Genomic DNA, 17756 nt, shown 5'->3' with positions numbered 1-17756 from the left:
TGCCCTTGGGAAACAGCGAGCCTACTCTTTCTCTTGGCAGTGACCTCCCCTCAAGCGTTTAGCACGGTGGGACTTACTATTAGCAAGACTGTGTTTTCTCTAGTTGCCGTCCCACAGTCCCACCCACAGTCCTGTACCAGGACTCACGATTTCCTTACAGCTGGGTAATACCCCGTCAGGCTGGGAAACTGTAGCCTCTGCATGGTGGACTGTCTGATCAGTTACTTACATCCAAGCATTAATTTGCACCTAAGCAATGAATGTATTTGGAGTTTACATCGGTATTGACAGGTCTGACCCAGTGTACCACCCTCTGCTCCTGCTCGCTGGGGACGTGCACTGACCTACAGTGGAAACTCAGTCTTTGCCAGTTTGAAACTGGAAGTGGTAACTTGTACTTATTCATATTTCTTTGATTATTAGTGAGGTAGAACATCTTTTTTCTGTATCGAGTATATTGACCACTCGTATTTCTTCTTTTGTGAATTGCCTGTTCATTTCTCTGACTCATTTTTCTGTTGGGAGATATTCTCTTGTTGTTTAATTTTAATAACAGCTTTATTGAGACAGTCACATACCATACAATTCACCTATTTTAAGTGTACAATTCAATGGCTTTTAGTTTATTCACAGGGTTGTGCAACCGTCACCACCAGAACATTTTCATCATCCCCCAAAAGGGACCCACCGCCCATTAGCAGTCACTCCCCATTTACCTCTATCTCCCCCAGACCTAGGCAACCACTTTCTATCATTATGGATTTGCCTGTTCTGGGCATTTCATATAAATGGAATCACGCAACTTGTAGCCTTTTGTGGCTGGCTTCTTTCATGTAGCACAGTATTTTCAAGGTTCATTCAGGTTGTAGCACATATCAGTACTTTTCTTATTGTCAAATAATACTCTATTGTATGGATATACCATGTTTTATTTATCCGTTCATTAGTTGATAGACATTTGGGCTGTTTTGACCTTTTGACTGTTATGAATAACGCTGCTGTGAACACTTGTCTACAAGTTTTGTGTGGATGTACGTTTTCATTGTTGATTAATTTTAAGAGCCTTTTATATATCAGGACTATTAACCCTTATTTTCCATATAGGCCGTAAACATTTTCCCCCAGTTTATATTTGCATTTGGGAAGTTGAGAAGATAAGGGTAGAAATGTGAATGAAACAGAACATTTAGGTTTCTGACCAGTCTTTCATACCCCTAAGAATTAAGTTTGTGTACCCTCACTTCCCCACCCTAGTCCCCATAAGCAGCCCCTTGGGGCTGGCCTGCTTCCTTACATGGCCTTGCAGGTGCTCTCTCTGTCTCTCTTTCTCTGTGTCTCTGTCTCTCAGCCTGCCTGCCCTACAACCAGGCAGCACTTAGGGCGCTTTCCAAGTTTCTCTCAGAAGCTCGCACTTCAAAGTAGCTGGCTGAAAACCCGCCAGGGTTGCAAGTCATCCATTAAAAGGCCTCAGGCTGCTGCAGGTGGTGGCTGGGAGGGGCAGGAGGTCCGCAGTGCTATTTCTTCAAGGGCCAGCGCTGGGGCCTGAGCTGCTTCTAATCCTCCCAGGGCTGCCGTCCAAACACTCTCTTCTGGAGCGACACTCAGCAGCTGGATTTGAGTAGCCTCACAGTTTGAAGAAATCCTTGGAAATTGAGACATTGAATTCTTGACCACTTTGTGTCCAGGCCTATCTTAAGTTTTTGAGGTCTCCTAGAATATTCCTCTAAAATATCCTCTTACACATTTAGTTTTGCCCAGTCAAGTTTTACAGAATATTAACTTTAGTTTAATCCTATTCGGAATAGTAAATGTACAACTTGATGTTGGCTTATGTAGTTCATAGATGTTCATATACAGTTTGTAGTTGATGTTCATGTCCTATATATAGTTCATGTTCATAGTTGGAAATCTTAAGATTTCCAATATAGGGAAAGTTTTAGATGAAAAAAAAAAACTCTGCTAAGTGCTAGATAAATATCTCATTTTTATTGTCATTCACATGGTGTCTGTTATACTTCAAATGCATGCATTTGTAATCTGTAATCTTATTAATGAAATCATTTACTCAACGTTTATTAAATCTTAACAGTAGAAGGGACCTTCACAGTTACTAATCGTAATGAGGAAACAAACCCAGAAAAAGTCAGTCACATGAAAAGCATGTGCTACATTGAAGTCCATATACATCTACCTCCTAATAATTAGTATTCAACCTACTTTTTTCTTTTGCTTTGTATTCTTGATCTTAACTAATACCATGGGACAACTAATCCTTCCTTTGGAATTGTCATATTCTATCCTCTTCCTCAATGAAAGCCTCATTGCTCCTCCAAAATCATCGTGTTCTTTGTAGAAAGAAGGTAGCGGGACTTCCCTGGTGGCGCAGTGGTTAAGAACCCGCCTGCCAAGGCAGGGGACACGGGCTCGAGCCCTGGTCCAGGAAGATCCCACATGCCGCAGAGCAACTAAGCCCGTGCGCCACAACTACTGAGCCTCTGCTCTAGAGCCCACGAGCCACAACTACTGAAGCCCGCGCGCCTAGAGCCCGTGCTCCGCAACACGAGAAGCCACCACAGTGAGAAGCCCGCTCACCACAACGAAGAGTAGCCCCTGCCCGCCGCAACTAAAGCCCACACACAACAATGAAGACCCAACGCAGCCAAAAATAAATTAATTAATTAATTAATTAAATTTTTTTAAAAATTAAAAAAAAAAAGGTAGCTTTTGCCTTCAAGTACAAAGCACCTCTGCCTTGCCTTCTGGTTACGGTTGAGTGGAATAAGCATTGCAGTTTGCAGGGCCTTTTCCTGATCTTTTTTCAGGTTGAAGCTTTATCTGTCGTGGGTGCCTGGGTTACTGATGAGATTTTACGTCCATTTTTGGAAGATAGGGCCGGGAGGAGAGCATTGGGTTCCCCCTTTTCCTGTGATAGATCGATGTTGCTGGCATGGGTTTATATGTAGTCGTATAAGAATAATGATGGCCAGCGGCACCTCTGTGAAGTGGAAGCAGTTATTATCATCTGCATTTTACAGAAAGGAAATTGAGGTGCAGAGATTTAAGTACTCTTGCCCGAGGGACTTAACCAGCTTTGGCTGGATTCCAAGGCAGGAGTTTTATCCGGGTGTGGGGAGTCAGTCAGCCCCCTGAGTGTGTGTGACTCTCCCAGGAGAGGCCTTCAGTGCCTTCGAAGTGTCGGAGGGGTTCATCTGGGTCTGGAAAAGGCTACCAGCTGCTCTTCTAGGGGATTTTCCATTTTGTCCCCTTAAGGAATTTTTGCTCATCAAGTTTTCCCGAGTGACACATTCTTTGTGCAAATTATCATAATTTTCCATTTCCCTTATGAGAAATTTTTGCTGTTGAGAAGTTTTCAGTCACCAAATCTTGTAGAAAATGTCTGAAAGGTTTTACGGTGAATAGAAACAAAGAAACTCTGACTTTGTGGACATTTTCTTTCTTTCTCTCTTTTTTCTTTCTTCCCTCCTTCCCTCCTTGTTTTATTTTCTCAGTTTTAATATTTTAATATTAAAATATTAACATTTACAAATGGTAAAACAAAACAAACAAACAAAAAACCCAGAAAGGATACAGAGTGAAAAGTGTAAGTCCTTTCCACCCTTCCCCTGCTGCTCTGAGGGGATCCCTGTTACCACTTTCTTGTATGTCCCTCCAGAGATGTGGGCGTTTTCTTTGAAACGTGAGTAAGAGGTAGGAATTCTCAGCCTGGGATGTGGTTTTGGACAAGCAGCATGGCCCAGCTTCTCCCACGAAGGGTCGGGTACTAAATATTAAGGGACGTTGAGGCACTCGAGGAAGAGGTACTTAAAACCTTCAAAGGATGTTATAATATTCAGCAGGAGGGCCGCTTGCACAGGCTGCTCAGAAAGATCCACAGTAATTGTGTTGGATTCTGGGCACCAGCCAGATCCTCCTGGTGCCAGCGGGGGGTGACGTTGTCCCATTCTTCACGTCCTGAGGGTCCAGCGCTACGGGACGTCCTGAGTTGTTTTTCTGCTTCTGCTCTTGCCCTCTCAGCCTGTTCTCCATACTCATGCAGCCAGAGTGACCTTTCAGAAATGTGAGTCTAACCGTGGCTCTCTCTTGCTTAAACCCCTGGCGTGACTCCCATCAGCTGGGGATGAAGCTAAGTCCTGGTGTGATAGGTGTGGCCTCCAGCCTGTCCCTCCAGCTGCATTTCTCACCACTTTTTCCACTCACTTGTTACTCTCATGATGTGAAGCGTGCTGTTCGCCGCCGGCCCAGTCCCCAAGCGTGCACACCACTCTTTGTCATGCATCCACACTATTGCTTGTGCTGATCTTTACCTGGACGCCCTTCCTGCCTTTGTTTGTGTGTTTTTAGATGTACTAGGCACCACTGCCTTCCAGGTTGGCACTCAGTGGCACCTTTCAGCTCTTATCAGTGGGGAGTGACAGTCTGGGTCTTTCTCTCCGGGGGAAGGTCCTCGAGAGTGGGTGCCCAGACAGCCTTGGCCTTACTCCCCTTGGAGCCGCCAGCAGGGCACCCTCACTAGGTAGTGCTCTGCAGTTGACTTTAAAGTACTGTCCACTACCCTGTCCCCTCAGCCCACCACATGCAAAGATTGGACCCCGAATCCATCTGTATTTAACCTGAGTGGGTGATTCTTCCCAGGCGTTCTGCCCTAAGTCACACAATCACAAAGACCTGACAGCAGAAGTTTGAAGCCAGGTGGGAACAAAGTCCATGTGCTTTTTTGTCACATTGGACCAGAGTGTGGCTACTTTGGTCTCCAACTGCCTTCCCGAGGCCTTGACCGGCTGCCTTGTCCAAAAGGAGCCATGCGATTCACTGGTAAAGGGACTTCACTGGGATAACCTGGTTTGTTTTGTTTTAATTAATTCATTTTTTCCTTGTTTGTTTCACTGTGTATCAGTCACAGACTTTGTTAGAGAAAAAATATCTAATTCTACTTTTGCCAGTATTTGTGCACTACTCCCTGTTGTTTATCTTCTTTAATCCTCACAGTCATTGTGTATATGGTGGTTCTCCAGTTTAATGGGTGAGCAATCTAGAACTCAGGGAAGCTTGCTTGAGCCCCCCTTGGTAATACTGGAGCCAGGATTCAAATGCATGTGCTTGGAGTCTGAGTCCATAGGTCTTGTCTCTTCTTTATACAGTAATCTCTCCCAGGGTGGTCCCATTCCATCTTGTGGCAAAGACCAGAATGAAGTGAAGAGATCTGTTCAACCACCTCTGCTGTTGACATCTCAACTGTAATTGGCCAAAACAGAACTCTTGCTTTCCTCCCGCTAAACCTTTGCTCCCACAGTCATTCCTCACCTCAGTGAGTGGCACTGCCACTTGGCCAGGCTAAAACCTTGGCCAGGTTTCTCAGGCTAAAAATTTTGGTGTCATCCTTGACTCCTTTCTTTTCTCACAACCCACATCTACTTGATTAGCCATTATGTTGGCTCCACCAAAACATACCCCTAATCTGACTACTTCTTTCCACCTCCGCCTTGGTGGAGGCCACCTCCCTCTCTTGCTTCTTTCCTGGTGTTCCTGTGTCCACGCCTGCCCGCTTGCAGTCACCCTTCTGCTCTCAACCCTCCTAGGGCGCCCCACTGGCCTCTAAAACCCTGAGGGATCTCAGCCTCTCCTGCTGCCCACCTCAGCGCTTCTCATCCTCCCACTCGCTTCCTCCTTTTCAGGCACGCCGGCCCCTTTTGCCAAGGTCACACCCGTCTTAGGACCTTTGCATTTGCTCTACCTTGTACCTACTGTAATGATCCCTGGGCTTATGGTAGCATGGCTCAGTCTTCATTCTGGTCTTTGCTTAAATGTCACCTCCTCAAGAGAGGTCCTCCTTGACCCTCCTCTTAGATAGTTAACAGCCTCTGCCGCGGCTTGCTTTGGTTTTCTTCACAGCACTTAGTATGTGACATTATGTATTATATTGATTTATTACCTGTCTTCCCCGCTAGGCTCAAAGTGAGAACACTGTCCCTAAGGTGAGCACAGAGTAGGCACTCACTGAATGTTTGAGAAATTCTTTGGTCTTTGTTTATATCTGTTTCTTAATTTATGGACTGAGGACCCCTAGGGGGAATGCAGTAAGTATGAGTAGTTGTGCAGCTGTATCACACCACAGATCTTCTGTATATTAGGGGAGATTTATCACTCACTTACATAGAACTGTTTCTCAAATACATATTAATGCTGTTGTGATTAATAGACTGGAGATTCATTTTTCATAGTGGTTTTTGTCTATAGTTTTTCAGTTAACAAGCACCAAAAGTACAATGATCATTTCATGAGGGTCCACAGAATATTTTGACCTTGAGTTGGTCATATTCAACAAGGCCAGGAATTCGTTCTATACCAGGCCTGTTCCCCAACTTGATTTGAGGGCGAAGTCCTAGGGTAGGTGCTATAAACAGCTGTAAGGAAGAAGCAAGAAGTCGGCGTACCCGGCAATGAGTTTATTGAACTTGGTAGGGGAGTCCACCTACCAGTATAATTTCAGGCTGTGTCCATGTACCACCACCACTCAGGGAGTGCTGGGCAGAGGGGAGCAGGGGGGACGTTGGAGAATGATCAGACCCCATGCCAGTCCCACATGTTCTGATTTTGTCTTTTTGGTAGCAAGGCCCTTGATTTATCCCGTGTCAAGCTTCAAGAGTCCCCAGAGCAAGTACTAGCATGATGGGTTCTAAACTGGCACAGGGGGGCTTCCCTGGTGGCGCAGTGGTTGAGAATCCGCCTGCCAATGCAGGGGACACGGGTTCGAGCCCTGGTCTGGGAGGATCCCACATGCCGCGGAGCGACTGGGCCCGTGAGCCACAACTACTGAGCCTGCGCGTCTGGAGCCTGTGCTCCGCAACAAGAGAGGCCGCGATAGTGAAGAGGCCCGCGCACCGCGATGAAGAGTGGCCCCCGCTCGTTGCAACTAGAGAAAGCCCTCGCACAGAAACGAAGACCCAACACAGCCAAAAATAAAAATAAATAAACTGGCACAGGTGCTGGGATACAGGACACACTTTCTTCAGGGCCAGCCAGCCTTCCCGCTCAGCCACGTTCCTAGAGCAGTGGGGTCCATCGGGGGTCAGGGAAAGGGATGTCCACTCCCTCTTCAGAAGTGTGGTTAAATTTAGAGATAGTACAAGTTGTATAGTTTGAAAAGCAAAGTCAGTAGCACAGTTTAATTTTATATTCAGACATTACTTTTAGATTTAGAAAAAAGTCAGTGTTTTTTATAACACAAACTTCAGCAAAGCAAACGGTACTGAATCTTGGCAGGGTGCATTCTGTAGAAGGAAGCAGTGCTTTTCAGGGTGGGGGCCACTATTCAGGAGAAGATGAAGCGTTTGGGGCTGTTGGGAAGGGCTGAGTCAGGTTTGTGTGTCTCTACAAAGTGGAAATGGACTTTAAAAGTTTGAGAAACACAAGCTTAATAGAAGAGCTGTGTTTGTTGGGCGAGGAGGAAAGTTCCAGTACGGTTGGTTTTGTTGATATTTGCTTCTCTGCCACGTTGCGCTGAAAAGGGACGGGTTGTCACAGCAGGTGGGTTGGTGGAGTTGAGCAGGCAGCTGTCATGTTTGCAGGGCTGGCCTGCGGGGAACTCCGTTCCCTTGGCCTGAGTTGGTGTATGCCAGGCTGTGTACACGAGCCACCAGTATTTCTGGAAAATCAGGAACGCTGATCCCTGTCACCCGCTCTCAGGTGCCTCGAGGCCCTTGGGTGGCTGTCTCCTGTCCAGGCCTGCAGCTGGCACAGCCTGTCCCGGGAGCTGGGGACTGTTGTTCGTCAAGATTGGCGGGAGTCTCCTGGTGGTAGGCCAGTTGTTTCCTGGCTAATGGTTTCCCTCTGTGCAGCAGTTTGGAAATGCATGCAGTTCAGCGCTTGCTAATAACCTGGGCAATATTTCATGTTTTTTTTGTTTTTTTTGTTTTTTTTAAAATTCCAGAGGAGTTTCTGGACTTGTTTCTTTTTTTTTTTTAATTTATTTATTTTTGGCTGTGTTGGGTCTTCGTTTCTGTGCAAGGGCTTTCTCTAGTTGCGGCAAGCGGGGGCCACTCTTCATCGCGGTGCGCGGGCCTCTTCGCTATCGCGGCCTCTCCTGTTGCGGAGCACAGGCTCCAGACGCACAGGCTCAGTCGTTGTGGCTCACAGGCCCAGCTGCTCCGCGGCATGTGGGATCTTCCCAGACCAGGGCTCGAACCCGTGTCCCCTGCATTGGCAGGCAGATTCTCAACCACTGCGCCACCAGGGAAGCCCCAATATTTCATGTTTGACAGGTGCCCATTTGACTCTGAGATGGAGCGTTGCTGTGCGGACCCACTTAGAGCTCTGGGCAGGCGCTCCAGCCTTCAGCCAGGAGCACCCTTGGGGTTTATGGAATAGTTGTTCAATATGAAGTGCTTCCCTGACAGAGAAAATCGCTCTGAGTGGTTCTTGCCCAGTGACCCCTGTCTCTTCATGTTAATTGGGCTCCGGGATTTTTCCAGACTGCATTTAGAAGGAATAATGGCTTGTGATTACAACATCTAAACAAGGTTCAAGTCACCAAGTAGTTTTTGAGTATACCCGAGGTGCCCAGCATAAAAGGATACGTAGAAACCATCTGATGTGGTCTTTGGCCTAAAAAAATAGAGAGAGTCAGCATCTCTGCTTCCTGGTAACAGTCGTTTGCTGAGTGCTTACCACATGCCAGGCACTGGGCAGGCCCTCTGCTTATGTTACCTAGCTTAATCCTGTAAAGAACGTGGGAAGTAGTCCCACTGGCTCCACTATGCCAGAGGAGAGCTTTGCTGTAGGTCACCTGCGGGTGTGGTAGGTGGCAGGACCTGGAGGTGAGCCTACTTGGCTTTGGCCCCAGAGGCTCTGCTGCCTCCGCGGTGCCGTGCTTGCTGCCTCTCAAGTCCTAACTGTTGGAGGCAGCAGGGCGGAGCTTGGGGCCTGGTGTAGCCATGCTCTTAGTTTTTAGGTGATTGGACTGTGCCACACGTGGTGCCATGCCGCTTGGTGTGTTGAAGACCCGCCATAAATGCCATTTTGTTGTTACTGTGTGGATCTGGGATTCAGGTTTTGTTGAATTGAGCAGAGTGGATTTCACGACCCAGGGAGAAACTTTTCTCATGGCAGCAGTCTGTGTGTGGATGTTTTGGATCCGAAAGGCAAATGAGAGGGATCGTGTTTTCTCCGGCGCTACCCCCCACCCCCCGCACCCCGCACTCCTGTCCACCTTTGTGGCTCTTTCCCCTCCTCAGGGCAGCCCTGGCCAGAGCGTCTGGGAACATGGTTGGAAACACCCCATCTCTGCACGGATTGAGTGTGGCACTTTTACCTCACTTTTTTCTTATTACAAATTTTGTTAAATTTTGAAAAATGTTCCCGTATAAAAGTATATGAAATGCACATATTTAGTTTAAATAATAAATTTAGGTGTATCCAAATAAAGAAATAGAGCACTCCCAGTATCTCAGAAGACCCTAATTGCTCCTCCTCCCATCCAGAGAGAATTGTTACCTGAAATTTTTTGTTAATCATCCCCTTTTCTTTACAGTTTTACCATCTGTATCAGTTATCTCTTGCTGTAAGCAAACCACCTCGAAACTTAGTGTCTTTAACCATCAGCAGTTTATTATTTCTCCCCATCTCGTGGGTCGACTGGGCAGTTGTTTTTGTTCTACAAGGTGTTGAGGTCACTCGTGTGCCAGCATTCAGCCGGTGGCTGGGCTGGAGCCCTGGTGCTGTCAGCTGGGGCATCTCAGCTCTTCTTCAGGGGCCCGTGCACATTGGTGTCTCCTCCAGGGCCCCTCCATGTGTCCTCTCCCCTCAACAGGAGCGCCCGGGCATCCCTGCAGTGGGGTGGCTGGGTTCCAAGAAAGCAAAGCAGAATCTTCCAGACCTCTTAAGGGCCAGGCCTGGAACTGGCACAGAGTCACTGCATCCTGTTGGTCAGAGTCATCCCAGGGCCACCCCGGTTCAGCTGGAGTCTCACGGCAGGTGTGGTCGGATGGGAGGGATTATTGGCGGCCGTCCTCAGAGACTGTGCCCACGGTGCCCACACATACACATCCATGTCCGTGTTGCCTGTTTGTATCCACACTGCGGGGCTTCCCCAGGTCCCGCACGTTTTTGTTCCCAAATGAATTCCTTGTGAGGCTGGCCAGGGCTTGTGTCCAGCTAGGCTGCTTGTCCTCAGGGGAGCATCCCACCTCTGACACCGAGGTCTGCCCCGTCAATCAGGGATATGGATCGAGCAGACAGCAGTGTCATGGAAGGTGCCCGCTCGGAGGCCGGAGTTGGTCGGAAACATGAGGGCTTTGGGCTCGATGGGCTCTGCGGTCTAGTTCTGTGTGAGTTTTCTGTTGTGCTAAGTTTAGGGGGTCTTTCTTAGAAGCAGCTTTAACTAAGGCCCACACGTAGCACCCTTGAAGCAAGATGAAACGAGCAGGAAGGGACCCCACTCTCGTGCTTAGCAGAGGGCACCGCACACCACGGGTGGGCCGGCAGAACCGCACTCGATCCCCGCCGTGGGTAATGAGCAGCGGGCTGGCTGCTGATCTTGTTACTGTGTTCAAGTCCCCTCAGACAATGCCCCCTCCTTGCGTGCGCTCGGGACCGGCTCCCACTTCGCCGCCCGCCCCTGGGGCCCCCACGTCCCTCTGTGTGGCCCAGGCAGGTGCATCCTGCCCCACGCGCTCACCTCTTTTCCTGGTCCCCTCTAAGCTTGGCCAGATCCTGGTGGGTTCCTTTCACTGTAGAGTATAAAAGAGGAGACAGGAGACAGTCAGAGGACTGCATGCTCATTCTAGAACAACAGTTCACCTAGGTTTGGAGGTGGGGCACGGCCTGCTTCTAGCTCAGCCCCTCTGAGGGGAGGACCGAGCCGGCTGGCCCCTCACCGGCTCACCGCACCGTCTTGGGGAGAAGAGAGGGGCTGCTGGAGCTTTGTAGCAGGCAGGCAGCTGGGGGAGGTGAGTGGATGAGCACTGGACGACAGCCTGGAGGCTCTGAGCTCCACTGCCCCTGGGGGCTGTGCGGTTATAAAATCCACGGTGCTGCTGACACGTGACACCATTTAGCACTCGGCAAGCCCCACAAGGGCCCTCCACCCCCTGGGGGGGGCCGATCACAAGATGGGGCTTGTGAGTGCATGTTTAAGCGCTGTTTATCTGTTTGTGGGATGGCCCTTTTTTTCCTTTTTCCTTCCTTCTAGTTCCTCTCCCTACTTCCCCCATCCTTCCCTGCTTCCTCCTTCCCTTTTATCCTTGTGTGTTTTCTCTCTCGTCCATTTCTTTCTTTGATTTTGTCAGAACAGATGCTCTTTTAGGACTGTTTCTCTTGTTGGAACAGCTTTGGAGGCTTCAGAGGGATTCCAGAAGCCTCTGGTGTTCTCCCGACACCCACATTTGGGGAGGAGCCCACTTCTGGGCGGGGTTCTCGCATCAGAACACTGCAGTTAGCTTTGGGTGGAAAACATTACTCGTGGCGCGCAGCTGCTCCCCCGTGTGGGGCGGGGAGGGGCTGGGGTGCTGGGCCACCGCCCACCCTCTTGCAGGGACCTGTACCAGCCTTCTCCCAAGGCCTCTGGAAGTGAGTGCACCCCGCCCCGACGTGTCCCCACCGAGGGCTCATCTCGGCCTTGGTCCCAGGCAAGGCCAGTAACCACCTGACCTTGGAGCTGGCAGGTCCCTTCCACCCTGTTGGCCAGGAGTCTTTTCTCATGTTTATCTTCCCAGCAAGTCAGATTGCTTTCTGGCTGGAGGGTTCTGCTCTCAGCAGGCTCCAGCCCAGGGGCCTGGGAACAACTCTGTACCTCTGGGGGGAGCAGGGGGGGGAGGGGGCGCAGGGCATGGGTGTTCAGCCAGTGCTCCCCAGTTGTTTCTGAGCCTGGGAGGTACTTCCTCCCAGTTCACTTCTTGGGTTGGCTCCTGGTGAAGGTGAGGGAGCCAGGCCCACTGCCAGGAGGGAAGAGTTTGGATCTGATTGGAAAGTTCTGAAGGGGATTATTCTGCAGCTGATTGAGAAGGCACCTGTGGGCCCTGGTGGTCCCTCCCTTTTTGCACTTGGCGGGTATTTCACCTGAGGACAAAGAGGGTGAACTGGTGCTTGGAATTCAGGGGCTGCCCATGCACATGTGCACACATTTGTCTGCTCACGTGGCTTTTTCCACAGCAGAGAGAAGACAGCTCAGGTCGGTTTGGCCCAGGCCTCTCCTTGCCACCTGCCTTTGGTTCCATTTACACCTTGCCTGTGTGTACCCCCTTTAGGTCCTAGGCCTAAGTGCCCGGCCCGCCTGTTTAACCCTACAGGCTGGACACTGGTTCTTTTCCATGTCCTCCAAAACTTCTCTGTTTTAGCTTTGACCTGCTCAGGAACAGAACAGCCGAACTTCTCCCTTGCATCCCTTGAGGTCACAAATGAGAACTTGCTTTTTCTAGGGACTGAAGACCTAGAGAAGGATGCCTTTATGGGGTGTCCTGGTCAGTAGTAGCCTTTGCTCCGGCGGCTCCGTGCTGTGCCGGCTGGTTTGTCACCGAGCAGGTTGTTCAGCAGACGCAGAGGGCCCAGCCACCTTGCGCCTGACCTCTTGACTCCAGGGCTGGCTTCCGGCTCTCCCCTGCTTATACCTACGAGCTTGAGCCTCAGCCACTTATGATCTGAGTGGTCCAAGAAGCTGTGCCTCTGGCTGGGAGCTTGTGTGTGGAGGCTGGGACCAAAGGACAGTCCTGGGGATGCTGGAGGGAGACAAAGGGTATTTTCAAGTCTCCAGCAGCAGCAACTCTGAACTCATGACTCAGGGGCTGGCACCCCATGGCACACGGCCTGTTGCCACTGCCTGTCCCCCCTTACTTGATGGAGCCCTACCCACCTACTCGGTGACTTCTCCCAGTTCAGCAAATACACCCTTCCACTTGTGAAAAGTTTCCAGACACCATGGGTGGGCGGGCTTTGCATCCTTCAAAGCCGATCTGTGCTGGCCAAGCCACGTGCGCGGGGGCGTGGCTTTCGTTATGTCTCATCACAGCCAGACAGCCATACATGGTCACCGCAGCTCCAGAGCTGCAGCGCGGTGACTCAGCCCCGAGAGGCTGATGTAACGGGAACAGCCGGAGCCAGTGAGTGGCTGCTGAAACCTGGAGGCCGAGAGCCTCCCAGGGTCATGCTCACCTGCCCAGAAACCACCTGGGGCAGCTCTGAGCAGACCCAGGCCTCAGAAGAAAGGTTCTAGAAGAACTGGAAGAGAAACCCCTGCCACTTATCAGATTCCAGGCCAGGGTGTGACAGCCCAGCCCGGTTGGATCTATGTAATGTGGTCCCAGGAGTGGGCACTGACGTTTACTTAGAAATGGGTCTTTCTTGAAAGGAGAGTCTGCTTCTTTTCCCTAGAAAATGCCGATCCTGAGACTGACTCTGGTGTGGTGTTGAGGGGGAGGGGAGAGCTGTTTTAGATACTTACTTAGTCCTGGCTTGTGCAGTTCAGGACGATTTGGCACCAGGCCTTGGAGTTTTTGTGAGCATTTTTACTTGAGACAGGTGTGGAATTTCCAGGCAGCACGTGAGGCCTTTGACAGAGAAACTGCAGCAGGCCAGCAGCTCCTGGGCTCAGGATCAGAGTTCATTCTTTCTCCAGGGACAGCCTAGAGGGGTTTCTGGAGGCAGAAGACTCACCAGCTCTTGTGTAGTTCCCTGAGCCCATGAATCAGACGTGGGGGAAGTGGGGGAGAGATGGGTCCTCACCCCCGAGGGCCAGGCTTTGCCGAGGACAAGGCAACCTGCACAGACCCCTGTGGGTGCAGCGGGAGAGGGGCTGATTCCTGAAATGCTGGGTGATGAGACGTCTGCCTTCCCAAGCGCACATTTCACCTGTACGTGACAAACCGAGAAAAATAGAAACAAAATAGAAAGGTTTTCATGAAGCCACATGTATCCAATCGAAAGATCTTTTAGTCTAAGATTATGTCATGCATTCTTTTTGTAAAACAAAAAGTTAAGCGACCATGTCTTTTTCTTTTTTTTTTTGAAATGCTGACAGTAATCAGTGTTTTGTGTGTGCTTGGTTTTTGATTTTTTAATGTCATTACCTGGCAAGGCACAAAGGTGGCTGTTTTGTGTTGGTCCCTCCATGCTTTTTGGGTTTTGGAACTTTCCTGACCAGTTAGCCCAGGAATCTAGAAGCCAGCCCCTGGTCGGTCTGGGCCTGCAGAGGCACCTGCCCTTTGTGGATTTGGTTCCACCCTCCCACCCATCCCCCTGCTTCTCACCTGGGGGTGCTGGGATTGCTGCTGGGGCTGGTTGGTGTCCTCCCTCGTGCTAACTCGAGGGCTCTGTGGCTTTCCCCAGCCATGGATTTTCCCCAGCACAGCCAGCATGTCTTGGAGCAGCTGAACCAGCAGCGGCAACTGGGGCTTTTGTGTGACTGCACTTTTGTGGTGGATGGTGTTGACTTTAAGGCTCACAAAGCAGTGCTGGCGGCCTGCAGCGAGTACTTCAAGATGCTCTTCGTGGACCAGAAGGATGTGGTGCACCTGGACATCAGTAACGCGGCAGGTACCCCACTGGGTCCAGGGCCGAGCTTGTGGCGGGCCCCGTGCCACGCGAGGCCCTCCTTTGAGCAGCACCTTCCAGCTGTGGGGTGCGCCAGACCTCCCACACAAGACTCGGCCATGAGTGCGTGGGTACCAAGTTCTTACCACGTTTGCGGGGCCTCTTTTGACTGGGAGCGGGGTGGAAGGGGAGAGCTGGCAGGAAGGGCTCGTGATAAGCTCCGGAGTGAACACAGGACAAGCTCATCAGGAGGGACAGAGAGCGGGAAGGCTCTGAGCCCTGGTCCCTTTCCGTTGCTGAGTCAGTCCTCAACCCCCTACCCCAGTGCTCACCTTGATGGGAATGGCAAGGGTTGGGATCGGGAGGGGTGTCAGGAAGGTCTTGGGATTGAGGAAGGAGCTAACTGGTCCTAGATTCAGGTTCCCAACCCAGAATGGCGTGCCACGCCACCAGAAGTTCGGGCAAGGTGTCGTTCCCCCATTTTACACATGCGGAAACTGAGGCCCAGAGAGGTCAGGTGACTGGCCTGGAGGTCAGGTAGAGAGTTTGTGGCAGAGCCCTGATGAAAGCCAGTGGTGGGAGACTCTGTCCTCTGGTGCTGAAGTGCAGTGGATGGGCAGAGAGTGTTCAGGGTGGGCAGGATGGGCAGAGAGTGTTCAGGGTGGGCAGGATGGGCAGAGAGTGTTCAGGGTGGGCAGGATGGGCAGAGAGTGTTCAGGGTGGGCACTCACACCCTCCACCCTCTATGGGTGTGCTTCTTTTTGGAGGCTGTTGTCTGGGTTGAGAATCCCCAGGTTGCCCGCCTCTCCACCGGCGCAGGAGATGGGGAGACATTGGGCTGCCACCGCCACTCTGCTTTTCACAAATCCCTGGATCCTGCCACGGAGTGGAGCAGCTGGACAGGCTGCTGGTGCCAGGCCTCGAGGTGGGTCCGTGATGGCTGTCTGTGTCCTTGGCAGGCCTGGGGCAGGTGCTGGAGTTTATGTACACGGCCAAGCTGAGCCTGAGCTCTGAGAACGTGGACGATGTGCTGGCTGTGGCCAGCTTCCTGCAGATGCAGGACATCATCACGGCCTGCCATGCCCTCAAGTCACTGGCTGAGCCGGCTGCCAGCCCTGGGGAGACTATGGAGGCCTCGGCCTCGGAAGGTAAGATTCTTGGCAGGCTGTTCCTGAGCAGGTGGCTTTTGATGGGAGCTCTGCCCCCGCCTCTCTCTGTCACCTCTTTGGCCTCGCCTGTGTTGTGGGGAGCTCGTGGGGAGGAGCCGCAGTAAAGTCTGAGAACGCCTCTCAGAGGGGCCCCGTCTGCCCTCCCTGCCTGAGGGCACCGGCAGCCACGCCTGGCTCAAGGCCTTTGCACAGGACTTCCCTCTTCCGGCAGGTCTCCTCTCCCACACCCTTCCTCCTGCTCCTCTTAGTGCCTCAGGAAAGCCCCCTGAGGCCCAGTGTGGGCCAGATTCCTCGTGGCACACTTTCAGAGAACCACGCTCCTCTCCTTGTAAGCACCGATCTCTGACGAGCGTCATTTCACGTGTGACGACTGTCTCCCCGACCAGTCTGCGAGCCCCATGGGAGCAGCAACCATGACTGTTGTACCCCAGGCGCAGCGGCAGCCTGGTGTGATGTCGGTGCCTATGAATAATCTGTTGAATGAGCAAACCAACAAACCGCTACTTAGATGTATCCCCAGGGAGGTCTGAAAGAGCTGGCAAGCTCTGGGCTACCTCACCCCGCCAAGTGGTGGACACTTGATGGGAAATGGCAGGTCTGTCCTGTTCCATCTCCAGTGGGGGACAAGAGAGCCAAAGAAGAGAAGGCTGCTGCCACTACACTGAGCGAGCTGGACGTGGCCAGAAGCAGTCCACCCACGGGCCTGGGCAGGGAGCCCAAAGAGGAGCGGGGTGGCCAGGCCGAGAGCACGGCCAGCGGTGAGTTGTGCTGCTGAGGACCTGGCTGACTGTCCATCACCTGAGCAGCTTTCTCAGGAGGCTCCTGGGGGAGGGAGGGAGGGAGGCACAGGCAACTGCATCCCTTGAGCTCAGGTTACCCAAAACCACCGGTTATTTTTTTTGGGGCATCTGTTAAAGCCAGAGCAGAGGCTCAAGCAGCCCGAGCTTGGATGTGCTCCCCCCACCCCCGGGGCCATAGCCGCTTCCAGGGGTCTGGTCCAGGAGAGCCGACCGGCCCCTGGACAGAGGGTGCCAGTCCAGCCCCGGATGCCCCCACACCTCTACCCCAGGTGCAGAGCAGACGGAGAAGGCCGATGCCCCCCGGGAGCCTGTGGAGCTCAAGCCGGACCCCACAAGTGGCATGGCTGCTGCTGAGGCCGAGGCTGCCTTGTCAGAGAGCTCAGAGCAAGGTACCCTCCGCCAGCCGGGGCGCCCGCCCTCACGCAGGCATCCCCCACTCACAAGTCACCCCCCCCTCCCCCCCTTCCCCCCACCAGGGGCCCTCTCTTCCTCCCTTAGCTGATCTCACTGTGAGTCACTCACATCAGCTTTTGGGCCGACATCTTTCCTCATTCTTGAACTTTGACATCAGTTTCTTGGTTGTACACCCTGGCCATGCTTCCCTTTAGCACAGAAGTGTCCTTGTCGTAGTACTGGCCCTGCTGTTTTTCCCTGGGCTGAGCACCGTGGCGGAACTTGGCCGCCCATGGCACCCACCCCAGCCCCTGCCCCCAGTGCTTGTTGGCTGACGGCACCCTTCCCACCTGTGTCGCCAAATACGGGGCCCCCGTTGGACTGAGGCCCATCTGCATCCTCCAAGCGGCAGCTGTCCCGGTCATTGGTCTCCCCTGGGCTTGCCCTGGCGGTGCTGGGGGTCATTTATCTGCGGCTCCCAGACATTGCCCTGCCCCTGCGAGGCGCCCACGCGGAGAGAGGGTGTGTGCAGAGATGAGCCGTGCCCAGGCCTCACTTGGCCAGTTGCCCGGTCAGCTTCCTCAGTACTTGCCCTTCTTGTGGCAGAAATGGAGGTGGAGCCAGCCAGGAAGGGAGAAGAACGAGAGGAGGAGGGCGCCGTGCCCGCGGCGGTCAAGGAAGAGGGGCCGCCGCTGGAGAAGGGCGAGGCCCCCGAGGAGAGCGAGGAGTCGGCCAGCACGGACTCGGGCCAGGAGCTCGGCGCGGAGGCGCGGGGCCTGCGCTCGGGCACCTACGGCGACCGCACGGAGTCCAAGGCCTACGGCTCCGTCATCCACAAGTGCGAGGTGCGCCGCGG

At 52.3% G+C, this 17756-nt stretch overlaps 1 protein-coding gene across 2 annotated transcripts in view; it reads left to right on the top strand.

Moving 5' to 3' along the window:
* Positions 1-17756, top strand: part of ZBTB17 (zinc finger and BTB domain containing 17) — a 31216-nt gene that overhangs the window by 10503 nt on the left and 2957 nt on the right. The window contains exons 3-7 of one of the 2 annotated variants that reach the window (XM_068538966.1): positions 14335-14541; positions 15498-15686; positions 16325-16465; positions 16777-16896; positions 17507-17745. In XM_068538966.1, the coding sequence (XP_068395067.1) occupies positions 14337-14541; positions 15498-15686; positions 16325-16465; positions 16777-16896; positions 17507-17745 (894 nt within the window). In that variant the 5' untranslated portion in view covers positions 14335-14336. The remainder of the gene's footprint in view (positions 1-14334; positions 14542-15497; positions 15687-16324; positions 16466-16776; positions 16897-17506; positions 17746-17756) is intronic. The other variant, XM_068538967.1, reaches the window with a different exon arrangement.

The sequence above is a fragment of the Eschrichtius robustus genome, chromosome 3 (genome assembly GCF_028021215.1).
Source record: "Eschrichtius robustus isolate mEscRob2 chromosome 3, mEscRob2.pri, whole genome shotgun sequence".
In the NCBI taxonomy this organism is placed as follows: domain Eukaryota; kingdom Metazoa; phylum Chordata; class Mammalia; order Artiodactyla; family Eschrichtiidae; genus Eschrichtius; species Eschrichtius robustus.
This window is presented reverse-complemented; position numbering and strand designations above follow the sequence as displayed.